Raw genomic sequence first — 24910 nt, forward strand, 5'->3', positions numbered from 1 at the left:
ATATTCTCAAACCCATTCATGATAACCATTAGAATTTACCGATGCACGATTAGCGAGATTAGCATGTTGATTTCACGGTTATCTTGCAAATATATTATCAGGATCAAGATTTACTTTCAACGAGTCGCACTAGATGGTGTCGTCTCATTATGTTTGTACGCGAATTTATTTATTTGCATATTTATTATACTAAAATTCTCAAGTTCGTTGCAAAATTTATACTCAAATAACAGTCGTCGTTGCGAAAATAATTTTTGTAAGGTATATCCTTGTGTTAAATCGATATTTTCGGTAACTTATATTTGCAATTTTCACACACTCTTTCAGCTGGGAGTGTGGCGGCTCCTGTAATCCGGCTACTCGGAGGCTGGTTATGTAGGAGGGTCTGAGGTCGGGGGCACCTGCTGCTGCAGGGCTCACGTTGACTGGGCGTCCGCACTAAGCTCGCCATCAATATGGGCACCCTGGAGGAGTCCGGGGTGACCAGGTTAGCTAAGGAGAGGCGAACCGGGCCAGAGGGGAAACCCAGCAGCCAAAAGTCTCCGTGGCGGGCAGTAGTGGGATCGCGCCCACGAGTGGGACCGCATCTGCAGCCTGGCTGATATGATCCGACACATAACTTTTGCACTTTTTTTCGATTTTTCCATGATTCTGACGACCTTTTCTAATGCATTTTCACAAGATTTGATTTTTTTTTAGGTATTTTTACATATATTTTTTAATTATTTGACCGACGCGTCTGCCGAGAATACAAACACTAATTTCGAAGTTTCGTTCCTTTTATTTAATACTTGTGAATACTTCAAATTATCTTTTAGCACTTGAGAATTTATATATATTTTAGAATAAATCTGGTTATAAAAAGTTAATAGAACAAATTTCAGAAAGAAGATCAAAAGTAGCTTTAGAAAAAATTAACCATGTTTCATGTTTGTAGTATTTCATCAAATGATTTATGCATATATATTAAATTAATATATAAATTTTCATTAAGTATACCTATATTTTAATTCAAGTCTATTATACTGTACAAATATTCAATACAAATGTGTTAAATCATAAAATATATACCTAGAACAAAGTTAAGTGATTGTAATTACATAAAGGCATTTCTCTCAATCATACTGTTAAGGAAAACTATAAGGAGAAGGAGTATGTAATATGTAACACACATATTTGTGGAAAATTTTTATCCATTGTGTTATTTTATAAAGAAAATGATATTCTCACACATTAGTAAGAATAAACTTACTGGCAAGGAAAAAATTTATAATATATATTTATAATATAAAGATTTGAATTGTTTGTAAATTAATTTCTTCCTGATATAAGCTTTGCCATTACAATGCAGTTTTCGGTTTATTCTTTCTTTTATCTAGTATAAAATCCTACGATTTCTGCTTTTCCTTCTTTGCTTGTTCCGCTAATGCTTCTAGTCGATCATGTTCTGCGATTAAGGCATCCACTTCATTTGCTGGCAGTATTTTCGTTTTTGTTTGACCATTATCGCGTGTTAATATTGCCATTTCCACTGTAAATAAAAAAGAAAGACATTAATGATTTTGTCACAAGCTATTTTAGAGTATTATTTTAGAGTATTAAAATTATATTTAGAATTACATTAATTCATACATAAATAAAAATTTACCTTTCTCAGCAGAGAGTTTGGTCATATCTAATGTTTTAGACAGTACTTTAATAGCGAGTGCCATTGCATCTTTTAGAGTAGTCTCACCCTCTTTATATTCCTGTTTCAAGGACGATACCGCCGCTGCCGAATTATTCCCGATACATGTCGCTTTCCAACCACCATAATTTCCACTAGGATCTGACTGATACAACTGATAGCCATAGTATTTGTCCCATCCCATGTATAAAATAGATACACCAAAAGGTCTCTTTCCACCATATTGGGTGTATGCCTGTTTAACGTCACATAACCACGAGACCAGCTGTTCACATGGTATAGCTTCCCCATACTGAAGAAGATATCTCTGTGCGATGAGACGTAATTCATTTGTTAATACATTCGCATCTGAAGTAATGCCAGCCACTGAACAAACTATGTCATTGTTCAGTTTGTAGATCTTTTCTGAGAAAAACACTTCATCTAGCAATTTGTTGGTATTCCGTTTCTCAGCTACTAAAAGAATACCATCGGTTGCTAATATACCCAAGCAAGTACCAGCATGACTTATAGCTTCCATAGCATATTCAACTTGATAAAGTCTTCCCTCTGGTGAAAAAATTGTAGTACGCGTGTCATATCTACGTGCCTATAATGTAATGAAAATATAATTAACATACTATATGTGAACTGAAAGAGAATATTTGTTAAAATTAAAATTTTTATTCTACTATAAAGTAAACAAATATAAATTGGAAATAAGATTAGAAAACTCTTGCAAATTGTAAAAGAAAAATTAAGATTTAAGTATTTAATACGTTTTTTTTTTTACTTTATTAAAATTCAGAATTTTGAATAAAATATATGGATTTAATTTTTAAAATCTTATGATATTAAATATAGTTGTAGCAATATGTAATAACAAATCAATAAAATTTACTCATGTTTTAAAATGACAATAAATAGATTCAATGACAGTGCACTTCCTATATAACCTATGAACAACCAGTGTCAGAAAGCGTAATGTGACCTTAAAGCTGAATGGATGTAATATTAAATTATAGCGAGGTTTATCATCTTACCATTTTGCGGAGACTTTTATGTTGTTAAAATAATTATCACTTAGATATCAAGAAAATGCCGCTTATGAATCTGACACCTCCAGTGAAGAATGATTAGCAACAGAACATTAGTGAAACTCTCGATTTTCTATTCGCTTATATCGAAAGTGCCTACAAATCGATAAAACTCGCAACAATATCGATATAAACGTGAAATGAATATGTGTGACATCCTTTTTTAATAATACATACACTTTTGGTTTTTTTTTTTTTAACTGATTTATGAAGTACTTTCCCTCTTACTTTATGAACTATTCAAAGGTAGCCATACAAAATCAATGACTCGAAAATTGATACGCGTATAAATTTGCAGTAACATAAAATGATTTCTTTTTTTTAAATATATTCTTTCTCTAATTTTGTTTTTTCCTTCACAGCTTGGTTCTTTTTTTATTTTTTGTTCAATATAAAGATAGGATCTTATAAGGAAAAGGATATTATGTAAAATTCTCTAATTTGAGGATTTCAATGTGATATGCAAGATAGCATTGTAAAAATATTTATTAATAAATTTCAAATATGATCTAAACACATTAACCGTTACTTATCTAGATGAATAATGAGTTATTATAACTTTTAGTTAACCAAATATGTTAGTATGCAAAAATATCTATAATGTTATATAAACAAACTAAATAGCTTTTTTCTTTAAAGATTTAGTTGCCAATAAATTTGGCACTAAAGTATAAAAAAAAATATTTAATATGTTCCTCACATCTCTGTTCAAGTTACTAACATAATGTGTAGGATATATTATTGTCATTGTACGTAAAGTCTGAGAAGTTTATTTTTTCAAATTAGGTTCGTTACGCAGTTTAAGTTCTTTCAATTGTTTGAGTAAAAGCGCACTCTCTTCAGCAGCAGCGTTCTGAATATCTGTCAAATAAGCTAATCGATCATTGAATTTATTAAAGACATCATCCCATTTTAATTCCTTTTCTGAATCTCTATCATTTTGACTGATCTTTTTTATCTCTTCTACAAATTCTACTTTTTTGTCATCCGAATTACTCTTTAAGTAACCCAAAAGTTTATCTGTGACTCGTTCAGATGTTTTAGAAGTATTTTCAATAACACATTCATTTTTTTCTTTTTTTATGTTATCAACATTGAATATTTCAAAAGTTTCATTTAACTGAGTTTTTTTAACTTTTATCTCATGATTTTGATTAAAGAATGACACATTTTTTTTTTCTCCATTGATGTGCTGAGAATAATTTTGTGCAGATGCTCCCTGAAAATGTATTTATTTATCAAGCAATTAAAATTGAAAGAGATTACATGAATATCTTTATATTATTCTTTTAAAGATAAGCTCAAACAAATGATTATAAATGTTATAAAAAAGCACATAATGTTTATTACCATATCAGTGTTATACAGAGAATGTTTCAACTGCTGATTAGTGTCATTGCATTCAGGAGCTAATTTATCATATAATGTTTTATAGAATAAATTTTGAAATTCATGAATTGATTCAGTTTGAATACTTGTATCTAGAGTATCATTTATCCGACTTTTGTCAAAATTATTTTGTGTAGTTTCTACATTAAATATCGCAGAAGTAATACATGGAGGACGTAATGGTGGTTCTTGTACCTACAAATATATCAAAAACAAAAAATATATATGTAATTATATATATAATTATAATATAATTAATTTATTAATTATAATTGTAATATTGTTTATTTAGTTTTTTTTTTTATTAATTTCTTTGTTTAAAATATAGTTTACCACATCTTTTACCAACAATGGAGTAGTTTTTATGATATTAATCTCTTCCTTAAGATTTGCTATACGTTTTCGTTCGCTATCTCTAAATTTTTTTTTCTCCGATTTTGACAATCCAGGCATGAATCGTATCACTTTTTTATTTGCTGACATTTCCATTGGATTATAAGATGGAACTTCTGGTTCCTGTTAAACAAATTATAAATATATTAACTCATTTAAAATATATTGATAGAAATTTCTTATAATACAAATTAATAATTGGTATGTTTCATACCTCCTCCCAGTTTTCAGTCGACCTATGTGTATCAGTTATGTCTCTTTCTTGTTTAACATGCCCAGTATCCACATCTATCAATTTTCCAAGACTTGGACATGTTGCAATATGTTCCTACAATATTAAAAAATGTAAAATATAATATTAATAAAATAGGAAAAACAGGAACATTTTTAAAGAATATATGTTGAATATTTTGAGCAATATAATTTTACATAAAGTAAATAGGTAAATAAGTAAACAAGGAAGGTTTGCAATTTATGTTGTATATAGATTTATATAGATTTATATACCTTAAGGTTGTCATGATCTACTATATGGCTTCTATCCAATGGACACTCTATTTTGTTTTCTGTTTTAGCACTTTTCTTGCATTTAACTACATGATTCATCAATTTGTATTGAGCAATGCGATGTGCTGGATTATAGGGACAAGTAACTAAAAGATCTGCCTCCATTTCTGAAATTCAGTTTTGAGGTATGCAATATCACTTACAACATCATTATTAAAATTACTATGAGAAAATAAAATTAATATGAGACTCTACCAAAAATGAGACAAAAAATGTAATCTTTTGTATGTTGTCGTTATTGTTGAAAAACAAAATCTGTTAGTCTTTCAAAGTTTGTATAGAATATAGAATATATTTGAGAAATAACGTATATAACAATTAAAACTAATCTGAATGAACAACCAGTAGAAAAGAGATTTATTCGAATAATATTTACTTTAATTTTATTATTAAGAACTATTACTTTTAGTAAAATATTAATAACTTGTTCAAAAGTTCTTTATAAGATAAAAATTTAGACTCGCTTTGTTAATTTTTGAAGAGATAGTTCATTACAATCATAATATTGTATATTTACTTTTATGTAAAATAATATACTACTTTATAATTTGAATTGGCACTAATTGAACAAGATAAGATCTAATTTCACTGCCAATAAAATAAATATATCACGTGCTCTATTCCTTAATATATTTAAACACGAACTGTACTTGTTATATGAATCTTTATCTTCCTTTTTTTCTTCTTCTTCTTCTTCTTCTTCCTTATGCTTATGCTTCTATAAAGAATTTGCCCATACGTCAGACCAGTTGGTTTATATGAATTTCCGTCCCTAAAATCTACTTTCCCCTCTTCTTTTTTTGTGATATAAAAGAAATTGCGTTATCACACCATAATCAGTTCCTGATTGGCGTATTTAATTTTTATCATGAATTCGCTGATTGGTTGATACTACCTTAATCAAACATTATCTTCATGTGTATTTTACAAATTAAAAAAAAATAATAATTTATAATCATTTCCAATTTTATTGATTGAATTCATAAATAAAATCAAAACATTTTCTGGAATCTGTATCGTTTTTATTATTAATATCTATTGAAAAAATTTTCAGTTGAAATAATAAATTTAAAAACGGCTCGCTCTAGTATACTACAGTAGGTTCATCCAATAGCACGACTGTTCAATGAGCAGCTGCTCGTGATTGGTGTATATTTTTACAATCTAAAAGGTAAACCAATCAATAGCCAATGAATAGCCGCTCACTGAATGGCCAATAATAGATCGTGCTTGCCTGAATGCACCCAGTGGTATTCCCGCTAAGTAATCTACGAATTGTTGATGAGCGCGCTTTTCAATCTCGCGAAAATCTGCTCCATTCTTTACATACATACATATATATAATAAATTTATTTTCGAAAGGAATAAAAGAGAAAATCAAGGCATGAAGATTGATACATACAATAATATAAAGTACAACACGTATTTCCTCAGACATTTCACTCTTTATTTTTCTCTTGACTATAATAACTTGAACTCTTTATACACACTCTCATAGCCTAAGTACGTGTAAATATAATAACAGAAACTATAACATATCGCGTAAAACTTATTTTTAAAACCCTATGTATACAGGCCTCGCTCTCTCTACTCTAATTCAATGGAATGATTGCAGATATATTTATGTCTCACAGTTGCAATTCTCCGTTGACATCAGAACTTCAAGAATAATGATAATTTTTATAAGTCTTATCATCGTATATCTTTTAACTAAATTATGAAGAGTGCATGTTTTTTCACACAATGCGTTACAAAGCGATGTCTTGCACACACACAAATTTATAAATTATCTTGTAATCATAAGTTTTTGTGTTGAAAATTAATTGATCAAGAATGTACTGTCTTCCTCACAATGGTGTTGTTAAACTAGCACTCAAATTACAATGAGATATGCTGCTTTGTTATGTGATATAAATTCTTTTATCAAAATGTAGATTAACGCGTTTGATATCATGAATTATTAAAATTTATGTGTTATATAAATGAGAAATATAATATATTACTTGATATATTTTTTACTCAATAAGATTTTTGTAGACATAGAAGGCCTTATTTTTTTATATAATATAAATTCAAGAATTGGTGTTTAATTCACACATGTTTGTAAAGAACATATGTCTACCTTGGTCAATTTTCATTAATAAAAACAAGTATAATATTATTTAAAAAAAATTACTGTGACAGATTCTTGAAAAACTAAAATTATATTTAATAATTGATAAAAGAAAAATAATTTAATATATACATTTCAATATAGATTTTTATGTATATGTATATGTATACATATATATGTATGTGTATGTATAATTGTTTAATATTTATATACAAATTTCGAAATTTTAATAAAAACAAACATGTGTTTCACAAAGAAGAAATTCATTCGAGCATTATGCACATATTTATAAATAACGCAACGTAATAAATATATAATAAACAGATACATATACATTTCGGTAAATAATAGACTACAAATAACTCATGCGATCTGTACAATATATATTAAGTTATATTGCACATATCATCCAACAAGGATTTCGAAAACACAGTCCTGCATGAGCTTATACAGATTTATATTTAGTGGAAGTCAGAAATCTGATCTACTGCTGTCATCTCATTTAATTTAACTGTTTATAAGAATTAAGTATTTCTCATAAAATGTGGCAAATTTTGTTCATATTCGAATGGGCAATTGATATTTCTTATTTGTTAAGTTCATACAGGAATTTATTTACTTCAAAATGCACTCTCTATTTGATAATATTATACATAAATCGAACATTTTTAATAAAATCATCATAATGCCCATTATTATCTATTTTTTTCGTAAACGTTGGCATAAAACATTACGAGTAATTTAATATAAGTATATATGCATACGAGGCATTTTTTTAAATTCTTCGATTTGTTAATTTCCTTTACAGTGGAATACACGCATATCAATATACGGATTTTCAATGTACAATATCTGTACATAGTTCGAGGAACTTTTCTTACACAATGTACACGTGATGTATAAATTCGTAAAATATTTCATATACATAAATTCAATATATATACATATATATATATATATATATATATATATATATATATATATATGTATGTCTGTGTGTGTATGTGAACGTGTGTGTGATGCATGTAACATTTTTTTTTTTAATTTTAGGCACATCGAGCACACAACAACGATATATGTACATAATAAGCCTTAGTTACAAGAGTACTGTAACTTTTATACATATATATCTTTCTCTGATATTTAATAGTACAAAAAAATAATAGTATAAAAAAAGACTAATTGCGGCAGCAATTATGATTTAGTCAAATCATAGTACAGTAAAGCTTGTATGTGTATATGTATATATAATATCTAAATATATACCATATTCGAGAGTGTGATTAACACTTTATAAAATATTTATTCTATTTCGTTTAATCTAAAAATATTTATGGATTTGATTACCACAATGTAACATTAACATACATTTTATATATTTGAATGTTTGTACTACAGAGACTTTTTTCAAAAATTAATAATTTTTAAAATTGATAATGAAGTATATATATAAGTATGTATATAACAAATGATAATAATATTTATATATTGAAATTATTAAAAACATTCGTGTAACTGTGTCATATATTCAAAAAATTATTGTACAACAATTTATTGTATTAAGTGTTATATTTTATTAATTATTGTATTTTTTATGAGAATACTCTTTTATATACTTTTATTATGTGTAAATCTGTTAGCATTTTCAGTTTATTTTATGTTATTCAAAATGCATATGCACATGTATGTATTATACATTTTATACATCATGTTGACACAATGCTTTTAGATATATGAGTTTTTGCAATTATTATGTTCACAGACTTGCGAAAAATCAACAAACTATCGTTGCTATCAACAATTCATATTATATAATTTTTTCTTGTTTTTTGGATAATTTCGTTATATTTCTATGTGCATTAAGTACAATGTAGTCATTGCACATTTAATATGATGCAATAAAATAAACAATGACATCAAATTATCATATCGATTATATCCAAAATATTAAATTTCATATTATGAGGCAGCATAATTACTTTAAAGATTTCATTTTCAACATGCATTTATGTAGCATTTAGGTAATAAGTATTTTGTTTCAATGCAACAGTAAACTTTAGCACATTTTGTTCTCTGTACAAAATTTCTGATTTCTCAATCAGATTAGCGACTCGTAAAATATTTTCCATTTCTTATATATGTATATATAAGATATATTATTTATATATTAGATATATATCTTTAAAAATAATTATATAATTTGTTCTCTGATAACTAAGGCATAATTATATACACATGTATAAACATGCTCAAGTGTATAAATATATAGATTCATTTGTTATGTATATATGTATATATGTATATATATATATATATATATATATATATATATAGATCTTTTATATTTTTATATAATATATATGTAACACGATACAACGAATACTGTTAAGTGTATTTTAAGGCACTCGTGCGAATAAAATCTAAAACATTTGAAACGAATAAAGAAAAACAAAGATTTTTTAACTATAATAACAATTCATAAACTTCTAGCTATTACATTTGATTAAATTGGTCCAGAACTAGAATAGATTGAATGAAACTTTTACTTTCTGTTAAACTCTTTATAAGATAAATTAGAAAATAGTGTGAAACGATTATCAAATATAATCGATCAACCCTGTATTAATATAACATTTCATTATAGCCTCTTAACAAATATAATATATATTCTATAACCCCGTCTAAAGCCAGGAACTAGTGCTTTAAGGAATTATTTCACTCCCGCCTTTATATTTTAATAAAATTTATAGTGCAGTTTTTCAACTGCTTGTTTTTTTTACTATCAATCAATATTTTCAATAACTATATATACTTTGATAGAATAATTTAAATCAAGTGCGAAATACGTGTAAAGGGAGCATAAAACTATTACTATAAAATTTATATTAACAGAGATTTTGGGGTAGACATATATATGCGTAGCATCGTTATTTAGTGCTTGAACACTGTGCACATATTTAGACCACATTTGTGATAAAAAAAAAAAAAATGTGAGATTGGCCTCAATCTGCTCACTTTAAATTCCTCTAATATTAATATCACGGATTTTGCTTCAATAGATTCTCTGTGTTATGGCAATATATACATTTGTCAATGCCTAATATAACGATAGATGTAGATTTTTTTTATAATCTTCTCTAACACTTGCCACAGTATTTGCATCGACTACAATATGAGCTATGGGACATTATTTATTTTGCATAACCCATGATTTTAATAAATATTCAGCAATATCATAATAGACATTTTAATAAAAAAAATGTATATATATATATATATATATACACACACACACACATTATATATATATATGGGTGTGTATATATATATCCTCCATATTTTTCATATGTGATACGTAACATTACATTTAAAGTAACATCAATAAAATATTACAAATAAAATAACAACGAGATAAAATATTACTTTAAATAAAACTTTTGAGTAATTATATTTTTAAAGAAATAACAAAGAGTGTAAAAGATTTGATTATTTCAGGTGCATTTTAGCAACATACACACACACACCCACGCACACACAATGATAATATATCGATTGTTTTATACATTTATATATAAATCGCGAAAACAGTTATATAAACTTTCTATTATGCAAGATAAATCACTTTTATGTGTGTTCCATAGCTCACAGATTTTTTGATATAATATCTCTATATATATAATGTAGGAATGTTTCATTTTTTTTTTTCTTGTACAACATCTCTATATATTATTAGAGATATGATTATACCATAAAACGTAGGTTTTCATATAATTTTAACCGTATACGTTTCTTAATAACATAATGTCATTATCAGTGTACATATTTTTTCCAAACTGGAATGACAAATATAATTATAGTATATATCCATGTGTGTATATATACGTGTTATATATAAGTCTCTTCATAATATAAATAAAAATTCGCAGTGAGCACATTCAGCGCGTTTGAATCACTCGTAAACTTTGTACAAATAAAAGACCGAAGTCTTCTGAACAGTGTAAATAATCGAACGTGTATTATTTTAGCTTTGCTAAAGTCTTTGGCTAAACGTCTAATTGCGAGCTAGAAGTATCTCTCGGGTAACTTTCTGTTAATGATGATCTATTCATCGATTTGACTTAGCTAAAAATCAGCAAACGTTTTAAAGCGCTCCGTTTATCTAGTAGATAAAATTTCGATGCTGACGCCATTAACAGTAGCAGCTATTAATTATGTTAACAGTCTAGCTGCGATAGAAAATATTCGTATCATCTTTTATTATCGTCGCGAATAAGAAGTTTATAGAAGATTGCACTGTAAGCCATGTTATTATGATCACAGTAATTGTAGGCATATATATATGTACACACACACACACATATATATATATATATATATATATATATATATATATATATATATACATATATGTATCTTTAGTTTAAATAACTTACTCCTTATTATGTATCAACGTCATTCTGCTTCTTAGGACTTTGCTGTGCACAGTCAAAGCTCTTTGTGACATCCTAAAAAAGAATTATATTACATGTAAATGTTTAAAATAATTATTAATTATCTCATCTCGCCTTAATTATATCACATATAAATTCTTGCGCATTAATTAACCAATAATATAACAAAATATATATGTAATGTAAGATTACAGATATAAATGTAGACATAAATATTGCAAATGTAACGTACCTGTACCGCAATTTGCAACGGCGTTAATTCACCTACGGAGCAATCACTTCGCGCGACATTCGCCGGCAGTAGTCTGGAGCAGGGCTTACCCGTGAAGAGCATGAATAGTGCGTGAATGCTTCTACGTTGTGTCAATTCTATGTGACGATGTTGGTATCCAGCCAAGTGCCGTCGATGCCGCGATGTTGTCGGGAACCATCTCTCGCACAGATTACAATATCGTCTGTGCTTTATTGTTGCCTGTAGAAGAAAACGAGATAAGAATAGAGAATATTCGAGCCGATAGAAAAAAAAATAGGTATTAAAGAGACAAATTTTCTTTCTTTACCTTCTCGTGATAAGCTAATTGAGTTATAAAATTGACGACAGACATCTCGCTTTTTTTATTAACATCCTTCGTATCGTCCTCAATTTTATCGCTCGACATTATGACTTTGTCATCCATCAATTTGGACTCTGTGATATCGAGATCTTCGTTATCTTGGATTGTAATGACTGGAGGTGATCGGGAACTGTCTCTATCGGAATTCGCATCAAAATTCACGGTGATTTCAGGTTCCAATATCGGCATATTATCTTCCTTGATTTTAATTTCTTTCATGTTACTATTCGTGTCACACTCCTGATTCGTAGAGTTTGATATTTTAGGAATCTTGTAAGACGCAAGCTTATTCTCCTCTCTATCTTGCAACTGATCATTTCGTTTCATTAAACTCTTTTTTCTTTCCTCACTCAAGTATATAGTACGAATCAGGCTCTCGTTCAACGTGACTTCATTGAATTGTTTGAACGCTTTTAAGGATATCGTAGGGCACTCACGTGTATCCTCCATCGTCTCTTTGGTATTTGCCTTATCGTTATTCTCGGGTGATTTTGTCTTTCTCTTCACGAAGGAATTTTTATTTTGTGTGGAATGTTTCTTATCAGACTTCTCGACATTAGATATATTCTCAGTCTTGTTAGATCTATTGGCTGCGGATGTAGAGTTCTGAGACGTAATATCGTTACGACATTCTTGAGAAGCGTCACTCGAATACGTTGTCTCCGAAAGACTCTTGAAATCAAAACTCGAGCCCTGTTTCTTCTCCGCGGCTGTCTTCAGCCTCACGTTGTTCTGGCTTTCATATCTGGATTTCGAAAGGCACTTCTTCAAGGTTTCCTTAGCCGCCAAAACTTCTTTTATCAAGGAATCGTTGCAGCAGAAGTTATCCCTTGTCATGGTAGAAGTTACTGTCTTGTCGCACAAAGATCTCGAAGAAATCTCCGTGATAGAACCAACCGAGTTGTTTTTCAATACAGATCTACCACCATTATTGCAACGTGTTATTTTCTGATCGCCATAAAACTCTTCGGTGGATACACGACGTGAATTGTAAGCAGTGATAGGATCTAGTTTCGGCATGAGTACGTCCAACAGATCGGTGTTACTGTTATCTGTGATTTCCAATTCCAACTCGAATTGAGTCGGAATTGCGTCCGCTGAATACAATTGCTCGCTGTCACCGTCCTCAATCATGTGGCTCTCCAGCTCGTTAGGACCATTCGGCGAAGCCGGCAGGATTTCTATCGTAGATTGACTCTCGTCCGAGAATTCGATTTTAATGACGGAGTTATTATCCATTTCAAAATTATCCAACATATTCGCGGAATCATCCTTAAGCAAACTGATATCATCCTGCAAAGTGCAATCATTGTCCACGTCACCGGAGTTACTTCGTTCTTTTTTTATCGTAATTTTATTATTATCCTTATCCAAGAAAACATCATCATCTTGTTCCTCTTGTTCTTTGTCAGTTCGTAAATTGACTTTCTCGGAAAATGATTCGTTCAAATCGGGTGTTTTTACGAAACAAGTTTCCATCTTGGACGTTGTTTTTAGTTCCTTTAACGCGAGCTTGAAGTCTGTAGAATCATTTGAATGCTTAACAAGAATAATTTTCTCGTCAAGTTTACTTGGAAACATTGTATCTTCGTCTACTTTCTTCACTTGCTCGTGATCGATGATGAAAGTGCCAGATTTGTGTTCGTCGCGTTGCACAATAGTCTCCGAGCTGGATATCTCGAACGATCGATTAATTTCTTTATTGGACAAAATAACGTCTATCTCCACTCGTGGATTATTATCGCGAGACTTCGATCTACGTTTATTATCCTTTTGGCATTCGTCGGTTGATTTATCACCTCGATTTTTCTTTGGCGTGGTACATGTTTTAGCATCTCTAGAATCTGTATGTCGCGATGGTGCAAAGCTCAACGTGTCATTGATTTTTCTGCAATCGTAATCCGACATTCTTCTCTGTTTACATTTGACCGGAAGCAAGTCGGACGTCGAATTCGATCTGGATAATTTATAATCACCTTTCTTCTCCTGACGATGGCCGCCGTCCTTGCGATTTGAAAATATTTTATCTATAGTTTGCAGTGATATAGGGGACAGAGTTAATTTTAAATCCTTCACCATGCTATCCAATATTCGATATCTCTCCAGCTTGACTTCCGGTTGCCACTTTGCGCTCTTCGCGATAACATTCTTACAACCCTTGCTCAATTCGCATTTAAATTCTGCACTAGCGGACGTTCTCTTAATGATAACTTTGGGAATCTTCTCGGAGATGCATATCAAAGGATTCTTCCTCGTTTCGCAATTCGGCGCGATCGTTCGCATCGAATCGGATGAATTACTACGTCTTGTTGAGTGTCCTGTCTCGTCACGTCCCGCTTTCTTATATTTCTTTAATGCTACTTCCGGATGACACGAATTCTGTCTCTTCCGCGTCACTTCTGGAGATGGTGATTTGTTTCTCTCCTGCTTCCTTAATTTTAATACAGGTATCTTTTCCTCGTACTTTGGATCTTTCGATTCTTGAGAAATTATATTACTGCAGACCGAGTTATTCGACAGATTATTTCTCGAAGAACTCTTTATCTTTACCTTTGGTATGGTTTTCTTTATGCTTTTACGTTTAACGCAAACCTCCGTATCATCGGTTCTCACTATTTTATTAGAATGCTTTTCATCTAGTTTGATTTTCATTTTAGGAATCTTGTTTCTATAATTATTTGAATCTTGTAGAGAATCCTCGGAATCATTCGCGTACAATTCTTCGTTCGTAAGTAGAGTCCGATCTGGAATATTTACTTGAACAGGAGGAACTTCTTCGTGAACGGCTTCGATGGACGGTGTGCCCGGGCGAGATCTTGCATTTCTGATGATCATCTTGGGTATCTTTGGTTGACAGCCCGGCTTGAAGATCGATTTATTAATCGTACTATCCAGCTGTGTAACGGAAGAGGAACTCATCTTTGTAACAAACTTTGAGCTGGCCTCGTTTTTCTTGATGACGAGTTTGGGAACGATCTTTGTATTAGCGTTGCAATCTGTCGCACGCAAGTATGCCATTTTGTCGCAACTACTGGAAGAAATTTGATCCTGCTCCTTGTTCTCGTCATTTCTCGTCGGTGTTGTTTTAATCTCCTCAATTGTCGGCGCCGATTCGATCGCTGATATTTGATCATTCGGCTTGCTGGCAATCTCGACGATTGTTTCCGAAATTTGAGACTCTTTGGTGATCGATGTCCTCGAGAGAGACAGGTTGTCTAACAATAAATTAGCTTCTTCTAGCGAGCTAGCTGCGCCCGTAAAGTCGATCGATGTTTCGTCAATATTGCATAAACGATTGACTGCGTCTTCCTGAATCTGGCTCGTCTCCCATTCCATTGGCACCATACTATCTTCCTCGATGAAATCATGCTCGGATATCTGGGTCAAAGGACATCTATCCTCCGCATAAATTCCACAATCGGAAGAATCTATGCACAATAACTTGGAATCAAGACTTATATCGCAATTCCCGGGATTTTCATTCGTCTCAGATTCTTGTCGTTGTTTCTCGTCGTTGTTAATTATGTTCTTGATGACGGTAAACTCAGATATATTTTGTTCGTGCTTTTCATTTGCGAATATATTTTGTTCGTACTTTTCATTCGCGAATAAATCACATATATTTTCTTTCGCAGGTAAATTCAAAGCAACAGCTGGTGTAGATATTATCGCGGTGCTACAATGATCTACCTCGTCGTTTCCCTGGTCCTTTGACAGGACTTCAGCTTCTTGTCCATTATTTTCCGGCTTTTGTTGTTCGTCGCCTTTTTTATCAAGCAGTTGCTCTATGGAGACAGTATCGGATAGATTTTGGGAGGTAATTGGTTCGTTTAATTTACATACTGCAGAATTTTCTCCGTCACTTTGACTATTTGTTTGATTAAAGTCGTTTTCCGTCGAAATATTTAATTCTATTACAGGCGCATCTTTTTCATTATCTTTGCAATTGATTAGAACCGACGAATCTTGTAGATGTTCCTGATTTATTGCAGAATTCGAATTATCTTTCACCGAATCATTGATCTCATGCTGTTTATTTGAAGTAAGCGCAGAGTCTTTTTCTGTTTCTGTACATTTTGATTCATCGAGCATATTTTTAGACTCTATACACAATTTTAATGGACTTGCGACTTCGACACAACTTTCATTTGAAACATGTTTCGCGTTTGCATCCTCGTTGGCATTGGATTTATCTTCTTTTGGAGAAGCAGGTATACAACAAATAGCGTCTGCCATTAAATGAGATCTTGTTAAAATTTCCTCATCTTTAATATAATTCGTAAAACATTGATTTTTTTCCAAATCGTGAGTTTTCTCATTCACTACTTTAGGAGGAGATTCCCTTTCGATGAATAAATTATCTGCTACTTTAGGAGAAGATTCCCTTTCAATAAACAAATTATTGGATTTAATTTCATCGGATTGAAACTCTTGCTTCTTTACGTATTCATCATTTCCTTGCATATTCAACGATGTATTAAGCATGCTTGCTGATTTATTATTAATGTCTGTTGCTAATGTATCGTTCTGATTATTACATTCATTTTCTTTTTTATTATGTGGGGCAATATTCAATTGTTCGCACTGTGAATCATTGTCCCAAATTAAATTTAAATTTTCGGTATACTCGCATGTAGAGCGATGCGTTATTGGTTCGCTCGCTATAGTACAAATTGCTTTGCGATTACTGTTGTCGGAAGAATTTTGCTCGGTAGGCAAAAATGGGAAAGAATCCAACCGTTTCTGCGTAGCAAATATTTCACTAAAATTCAATTCCTTAAAATTATCGTTGTTCCTCCTGTCGATATGGGACGAATACGACTTGATAGATTCCATTGTCTCTTCCCAACAAGAGGGCCTTGGTGCCAGAATTAAATTCGAATCGAGTACGGAGCTCTCGCCGTGTCCTTTCTCGTACGCGAGATTATCCGTCAATATTTTCGTCTTACAATGTTTAACGCTGGACGCGGTTACGCTGTCTAAATTGTGTTCTTTAAGAAAGCTCAAGTCCACGATATTCTTCCTGTTATTTTCCTTGCTTTCTTGCTGACTGCTCTTGCTTGTGTACAATTTGTCCGCGTCATCGTTGAAAAATTCTAGATGCGATGTATTTCGGGATGTTTTTGCACAAAGACTGCTTTTGTGAACATTTTTATTCGGTAAATGATCAATATGTCTCGATGCAGATTTGGTGTCGGCAGACGAAATCTCTCCTTTCCTACCAGTAGTGGAAGCGACGTCACGATTTCTTTTGAATACTTTTCGCAATTTGGAACAATTGTAATAATCATACGATGGAGATTTTGGGAAATATGATTCGCGCGCATTATCGTTCGCGTAATTCTCGTTCGCGCGAGCTTCCATGATTAATTCGCGATACGTGAATCGGGGATTAGGACTGTAAGTGATCTTGCCGTCTTTAGTGGTATATACAGGAACAGTATTTAAGTTCTCTAATTCGTCTGCGCTAAAGAAAGTTGGATTTACGTAACCACTGGCGGTCTCATACAGGTCAAAGTTGCCGAATCTACCGTCATCCCGCTTTGGCCTTTTCCACTTGTCCATCCGCTTTGCACTGGCATTCGCATTATCGTTCGAAGCAACGTCAAAATGGTTATAATCGAAATGCATGGGGTCGTAACTGATGTTTTCCGAACTGGGATCGACTGTACTTGAAGAAGTCGACGGAATCGCATTTAATCTAGACGCGATATCATCTTGGAAGCTTTTTGCATTTCTTTTGCACAAAGAAGTGGCAATCATCTCCTGATGCTCCTTCTTCTGAACGCTGACATTCCTCAATGTTGATCCTACGCATGGCAAATTATCTGTTAAAGTTTTCAATTCCTCGCTACAGAAATTGATAACAACTGTCCTGTCTGACTCTTCATGCAGGTTTCTTCTTTTGATCGCCTGTTCTGATTTTGAAATTTCCGACACGCTCGATTCCGGCTCACCTTCGATATCGACGTTATCTGAAAGAAAAATATCTCGAAAATTATTAAATCACAAACTAGATAATTTTCTTATCATTCTCGAAAATAACATACCTTTATTTTCGTATATATCATTGATTAATTTTCCTTCCAATAACGAGCCTCGTCTTTTAAGCGAGCCAGATGTTTCATCGTTATTCGAATTTTCCTTACATGCAGTGCTAACTGCATTATCTTTGACCACTTCCGTGTTGATTGAATCCTCGCGAACCTCAGTATACGTAGATGTTTCCGTTAAAACAGGTGGAGATCGATTGCATCTCTCGTAGTCGCGATAATCCGCCACTTTATCGCAAGCTATCTTCTGGTCGCACTGAATTTCCGTTATACTTGTCGAATTCGATCTAACTCCGTTCGAGATCGAATTAGTCAAGTGACCGATCGTTTCAGCGACGGCATTCTTAATATTCTCATGTAAAAACTTCTCCGTTGTATTTCGTTCCGTGCACGACACATTTATTTCAATCTTGATCGCGTCAAGGGAACCGCTACTCTTCGCCTCCTCTTCCAAATGCTGCGATTCTTTCTGATGATCATTATCCTTAAGTTTTAAATTGACATTCGTAACTTGAATAGCGAAGTCGGGGTTTATATTCTTTGTTACAAATGTCTTCAAAATATTTGCACGTTTTTTCTCTTGTTCCTCGGATGACTTGAGCCTCGCTACGTCCTTTTGATATAGCTGTTTATTGCTTGATAATTGCAATGCTCCTTCAGGATTTGACGAAGAATGAAGCTTCTTGTTCGCTGTATCAGAGCTTTCTTGTGTATCTTTATTTTTATTTTGCAGCCCAACGGTAGATGATTTGTACTTCATTCTTCTGTATTCTTTTAGAAGACGCATTCTTTCTCCGTTATCATCAATACTAACGTTATCAATTACTCTTGGTTTATTATAAGAAATATTAGATTCTTTGAAGTTCTCGACGGGAAAGGATTTATCCTTGCGCATTGGCGCTTCTTGAGTATGTTTATTGTGATGTATAATTGTTTCGCCGGATAATTTATCCATCGTATTTTCAGACAAACATCTTTTTTTGCGAGAAAATGTTTGATTGTCCGAAATTGATTTTTTATGATCCATAAGCTTTACGGATCGAGAATTTTTCGAATCCTTCGCATCGATTTTTGATGTTTTGTTTTTCTCTAAAAGGGAATCTCCTTTTGAAAATTTATCACCCGTAAATGTCTCGCATTTTCTCGATTTATCGCTGCTTAAAGTCGAATGTTTTGTACTAAGCGATACAGACGAGTTACTTTTTACAATCTTCGTCGAACAACCATCTTCTACCGCTGATTTGGAATTCCTCGGTGCAACATCATTTGTCGGTAATGAACTTATCGTATTCCTTTGATAAGTCGACATACATCTCTTTTCGGAATAATTAATATCTCGATCGCCATCAAGTTCAACAGGGTTAGGATCACTCGTAATATTTTGCAATGCAACATTATTTAATTCCGTCGAATTCGCATATCGAATGGTTTTCGTATTCGTTTCCGGAAATATTTGTAATTTTTTATGAACATCCGGGTTTGCCGAGGAGTTTTGAGATTCATTTTCGTGACGTTTGGTTGTTGAATTTTTATAATCCCGTGTCGGCTGCGTTCCTGTTGACACAATCTTTAATTCATATTCATTTGCAGAGGTCAATGTCATACGCGTACCGATGACCTCCGCGTTTTCCGTTTCATCATGCAGAGAGAATACTTTCTCATTGTTATTTTTCGAATTTTTACTTTTATTCATACGTTCCTTATCGTTTTTCACAACCAATTCGTTCTTATCAATATTTATGGGAAATTCAAATGTGTCGACATTGGTATCATGATCCAGCATGTTATTACTTCTGTCGTTCTTGAAATGATTCCCAGCTCGATATTCACTTTCTGACGAATCGCTCGATTTATTCCGCTCGTCGCTCAAGTGATCGTAGGGCTCTCCGTTCGTTGGCGATTGCGTGAAACTTATCATGGGACTATTTTGTATAATTTCTATTGGATTCGTTGATATCGTAAGATCATCGACATGAGATTCCGACGACTCCTCGTTGTCGGAATGAATGGGCGTATTTAGCGTCGTGGAAATCGGGGTACATTCGGATGTAGGTAGATCCGGCAGACTTATGTCATCCGGATTATGAGATTCCTCGCTCGCAAAACTGCTTTGCTTCTTCAGATTCACGTCTTGAGCGACGTCCAAATTGTTATCATTTGTAGATGTAGGCAAGGTGACCGCCATTTCTGGATCGTTTATCTGCGATGTTTGCGATGTATCTTCTACTGTTTTAGGAGGAGAGGAGCCTTTGACGATGTCCGTGCTCAGCGTTTCAAGCGTTTCAGCATTGTATTCGGTTGAAGCGGATTCGCCGTCGGTCTTCTTGTCAACTTCGAGAGTTATCGTGCTCGCTGCGACTTCAGTTCCCTCTTGGAAGAATGATACTGCTTCTTGCCTCTCCAGAGTTTCGGCAACCGTTTGACCGTTAGCGACCTGCAAAATACTACCTATTTCCAGATTATCGACTATGTGTATCGTCGGTACTTCATTAGGCCCGTTGCTTATGCATTGTATGATATGACTTCCCGGTCGTACAATATTCTCCTTCGATATAATTTCCTTGCACGTTGAATCCTTGGCTATTTCGATGTCCTCCGCGGCCGAGTACGATATCGTCAGACAGTCCTGCGCAGGCACATCGATGTTACTGTTCTTACCTTGATTCTCGAACGTTATCACGTTCGAGGTGATCTCTGCCGACTTGGAGCTGTTTAGATCTTCTAACGTTTTCGCCGAAAGATTCACGTTCTCGTAGCCCACAACAACCATTGGCGTCGAATCGCTCAAAATAGCGTTTGGCAAGTTGCTACTCGCGCCGTCCTCATCTTCCGACTCGTCCCAATTAGCCAAGAATTGTCGTACATCCAGTTCCGGCTTATCGGCGAATTCTTTAGACATTTTCTGTCGTATAGCCGTGTTGCCCGCGTTTGTATTCAAATTATTGAAGTTCTCGCTTCCCGTTTTCTGCATCTCAAACTGGCTCTGATCGAGACTTTTTTGCGTAGAATATTCGTCTTGTTTTTGAATATTTTCCGAGCACAGAACGGCCGTCGCGATACCGCCGTTGTTATGCTGCTGAGAGATCAATCGCTCCGGTTTTTGGACGTTGTGACTTGTCATTTCGACACTGTTGCTATCCTGCTTGCCTGCTTGCTTACCTGCCAAGCTGTCCAATGGTACCTGAGGATTCATCGGTGGCGCTTGTTGTATTCTGGGAAAAGCTTCGGGTATGTAATTCGAATTTATTAAAACGCCATTTTGATCAAACTGTAAGTTTATCGGTGGAATGGTGGAAGTATTGGTGACAGTCGACGCGGTAACGCACGGTGGAGACTGCTGAATTGGTCCTTGATATGTGATGGACTGCTGTGACTTCAATATTTCTCTGTACCTATGAACGTATTCCTTATACTTGGGATGTGATTGGTATCCAGGTATCCTCGCCAATTCCCTGAGATGATTTTCCATCGAGAATCTCTGCATTGCCATCTTCTGTTGATATATTTGATATCGTGGATGAGAAGGAGCATGCATGGTCGACGCCTGCATTCTATTCATCATGGATACGTTGTCGGTAGCAGTCTCTTGACAGTCATGCGTATTCTCCGTCGGTAGATTCCTCGGGTATTGTGAATTAAAATAGGCATTCTGCGCGGATGGAATCATATTCGGATTCGGTATATTTGTAGCGGACGGCATGTTGCTCTGCATCATAGTGCTACTGTTGCTTTGATATGGTACTTGCTTACTGTTGTACTTTTGTTGAGGTATCGCAAAGCTTTGTTCTTGATGTTTAACTATTCCCTGATTCGATACATTCATACCGCTCATCTTGGAATATTCTTTAACATTATAGGAATATTTCTGATACTCTCCCGTATAATTGTAACTTTGCATAGGATAGTTCTGCAACATGCCCGAGGAAGGTTGATAATTTCGCGTGAGCAAACGATCCTTGCGATATTTGAAATCGGGAAAATTCCTCCGGTGATCCGCATTAGGCCCATTAGGTGGTGGTACAACAGGTGGTACAGGTAAAATCTCCTTTCCATCGAAATTATCCTTCCTGAAGTTAAAATCGCTGTTGAATCGCCGGGCATCCGCTTGATATCCGGCAGACGAACGAATATTCTCTCTATAAGTCGTGTTGTTCTGATAGCAGTACTTTTCCCACTGCTGATAACCTATATTAGGATCCGGATTGCAGCACAATCCCTTACAGGGAACATAGGACGGCGGTGGACCTGGAGGCCCCGTCGTTCTACTAGCGGCATGCGAATTTACGTTGGTATTTCGTGGCCCTATAGATCCATGCGACGGTGCGTTCATATTCATCACATTTGGTCCATTCATATGCGATATAGGCCCGTTTAAAGGCACCTGATTGTTTCTGTAGCCTAGTTCCTCGTTTAAACCGCCTATTGGGGCGTTCCTCGGGTCCATAGAATTATCCACCATAGGATTCCTTGTATTCGAAGGTCCATAGTGACCAATGCAGTTTTGCATTTGTACCATTGACGCCAGAGGGGTATTATCAGCAGCGGCATTGTGCCCATGCGAAATGTTACTTGACAAATGTGACTGAAAATGCCTCGGATTGAAATTAGGATCACTTTGGTGTTTCTCGAATCCCTCAGAACTGAGATTTAAGCTATTCAACTGTTGCGGACAGGTTGGACTAATACTGGAAATAAACGATAAGTGTCCTGAATTGACATTTTGAGCAGTAGATGTTACGTCGTTTATTCCTGATTGCGAGGGATTATATTGATGCCAATCTGGCATATTTCCATTGTAGTTCATTGTACATTGTTTTGCTATTATTTTATTGTGTGATTACATTGTTTTCCTTATTCACAGGAAAATGTGTCCAACTAATAAGAGCAGGAGGCTACCTAAACACAAAAGATAAAGCATGTTATATATTTATTATACACAGAATTTAAAATATATGTATATATAATATATTATATCAAAGATATATGGAAATATATACATCCTGATATATATAAAATTTATTATATCATATCCATTTTAAAAAGTTATATAAAAAGTGCATATATGTCTTAATCACGTAATCAAATAGAATTATTTCTAAAGATAATATATTCTTTTATGCATTATATTTGTTTTATATATATATATATATATATATATATATATATATATATATATATATATTTTGCAAAAACATTAAGATAATATATGTCATCTCCATAATTATTCTAATGTTTAATAACTGATTAAAGAGAGAAAGATGATAATAACTCGGCCACGCAGTCTTTGATCCGATCAAACTCAAAATTATGTACGCGACGCGTTATAACGTAACGCAAGTGACCTAGATATTTCTCTGACACCTTTGGCACACGGGACCATGTTTATCAGTATGGCCGAATGTGTCATCATTGTGATGCAAATTTCGCAACATACTACACATATCTAGCTACGCGATACGGAACATCACGCGTCGATGTTGAAAAAACATCGGATCTGTCATCAATTCACAGACCGGAGTTAAAGTCGAGTCGAGACGGTACTGAGACGCACCGACCCACAGGTGACACCATATTTACCCCAGTATTGTAGCCATTGTTACAATTAGCCTAGATTGCGCTGTGCCCTTCGTCGTACGCATGTTTATCATGATAAGCGGTTGAACGGCTGTTATTGCTGTCATACGTCGTGTATTGCGCGCGGCACGATAACGGTGCATAATTTATACCGCGCGTACCTGGCATAAGTGGAAACGCACCTTGCTGGCCGGACCTTGAAGTTGTTCGATTGACACCACGATTGATATCACGCGCGTTACTTGATCGTTATCCCTCTATAAATCGCGCGCGTTTGCGATGAGTCCGTAGCGCTCACTTTACTCTCATTGTCGAGGTGATAGTCGTGTGCAAAGTGCACGCAAGATAGGACGCACATTACTTGACTTACCTGCACATTAATATCATTCACGACACGCACGCCATATTGGACACGACTGCTCGCGGACGAGGAAAAAAAAACATCACGCGCCCTCTGCACCAAAAGGTGCTTCGTGCGCGCGACCTGTCCCGTGTGTACATGTGTGTGTGTGTGTGTATATTTGGTGCGTATCCGCGTCTCGCACCTGGTCGTACATGCGTGCAACGCCCACGTCAAATAGTTGTCATGAAAAATACGACGCTAATCGCCTTATGCTTCGCTTAATATAGCAGCAACCGTCCCAAGTGCCGTTGGCTTGTTAAGACGAGGAACGCGTGAAAAAAAAACCCGTTATAACGTTGTACGCCAATAAAATAAATAGCGAAAGAAGCATACGCGCTAAATCATTGGGCTTTAATGAAATCAATTTAGTTTTTGAATATGCATCAAATCTTTGATGATTTTTTTTTTATTATTTACATATTCATCAAAGATTAAATTTGATAGCAAGCTTTACAAAAGTTTATATTTGGAAATTGTTGAATGCACATAAAATATTCGATCGTTCTGTTATATAAGACTATAAGAGTATATAAAAATTTTGAAATCCACACAATTAAGTTAATTCACTTATTATTCACTTATAGAGATGT

At 33.9% G+C, this 24910-nt stretch overlaps 3 protein-coding genes and 1 long non-coding RNA gene across 5 annotated transcripts; 1 reads left to right on the forward strand and 3 right to left on the reverse strand.

Annotated features, from left to right (window-relative positions):
• Window positions 1–152: 152 nt before the first annotated feature.
• On the forward strand, window positions 153–625 carry LOC126853188 (uncharacterized). Of its 2 annotated transcripts, none has more exons than XR_007687920.1 (2): window positions 153–261; window positions 328–625. It is a non-coding gene; the product is annotated as an uncharacterized LOC126853188 (long non-coding RNA). The 2 variants fall into 2 exon arrangements; XR_007687921.1 differs by having other exon boundaries at window positions 153–256.
• Window positions 626–1175: 550 nt separating this feature from the next.
• Window positions 1176–2864, reverse strand: LOC126853186 (proteasome subunit alpha type-4). Its single transcript, XM_050598735.1, has 3 exons — window positions 2710–2864; window positions 1649–2276; window positions 1176–1531 (listed from the first exon to the last, which is right to left on the reverse strand). Exons 1-3 carry the CDS (start codon window positions 2710–2712, stop codon window positions 1389–1391), a joined length of 774 nt encoding a protein of 257 aa, XP_050454692.1. The 5' UTR covers window positions 2713–2864; the 3' UTR covers window positions 1176–1388.
• Window positions 2865–3231: 367 nt separating this feature from the next.
• Window positions 3232–5934, reverse strand: LOC126853187 (uncharacterized). The gene is made up of 6 exons (XM_050598736.1): window positions 5763–5934; window positions 5053–5219; window positions 4760–4873; window positions 4486–4668; window positions 4114–4347; window positions 3232–3982 (listed from the first exon to the last, which is right to left on the reverse strand). Exons 2-6 carry the CDS (start codon window positions 5215–5217, stop codon window positions 3533–3535), a joined length of 1146 nt encoding a protein of 381 aa, XP_050454693.1. The 5' UTR covers window positions 5218–5219; window positions 5763–5934; the 3' UTR covers window positions 3232–3532.
• Window positions 5935–9567: 3633 nt separating this feature from the next.
• On the reverse strand, window positions 9568–24844 carry LOC126852929 (uncharacterized). Its single transcript, XM_050598224.1, has 5 exons — window positions 24288–24844; window positions 18341–23239; window positions 12237–18265; window positions 11909–12148; window positions 9568–11730 (listed from the first exon to the last, which is right to left on the reverse strand). Exons 2-5 carry the CDS (start codon window positions 23145–23147, stop codon window positions 11665–11667), a joined length of 11142 nt encoding a protein of 3713 aa, XP_050454181.1. The 5' UTR covers window positions 23148–23239; window positions 24288–24844; the 3' UTR covers window positions 9568–11664.
• Between the last annotated feature and the right edge of the window lie 66 nt (window positions 24845–24910).

The sequence above is a fragment of the Cataglyphis hispanica genome, chromosome 11 (assembly GCF_021464435.1).
Source record: "Cataglyphis hispanica isolate Lineage 1 chromosome 11, ULB_Chis1_1.0, whole genome shotgun sequence".
NCBI lineage: Eukaryota > Metazoa > Arthropoda > Insecta > Hymenoptera > Formicidae > Cataglyphis > Cataglyphis hispanica.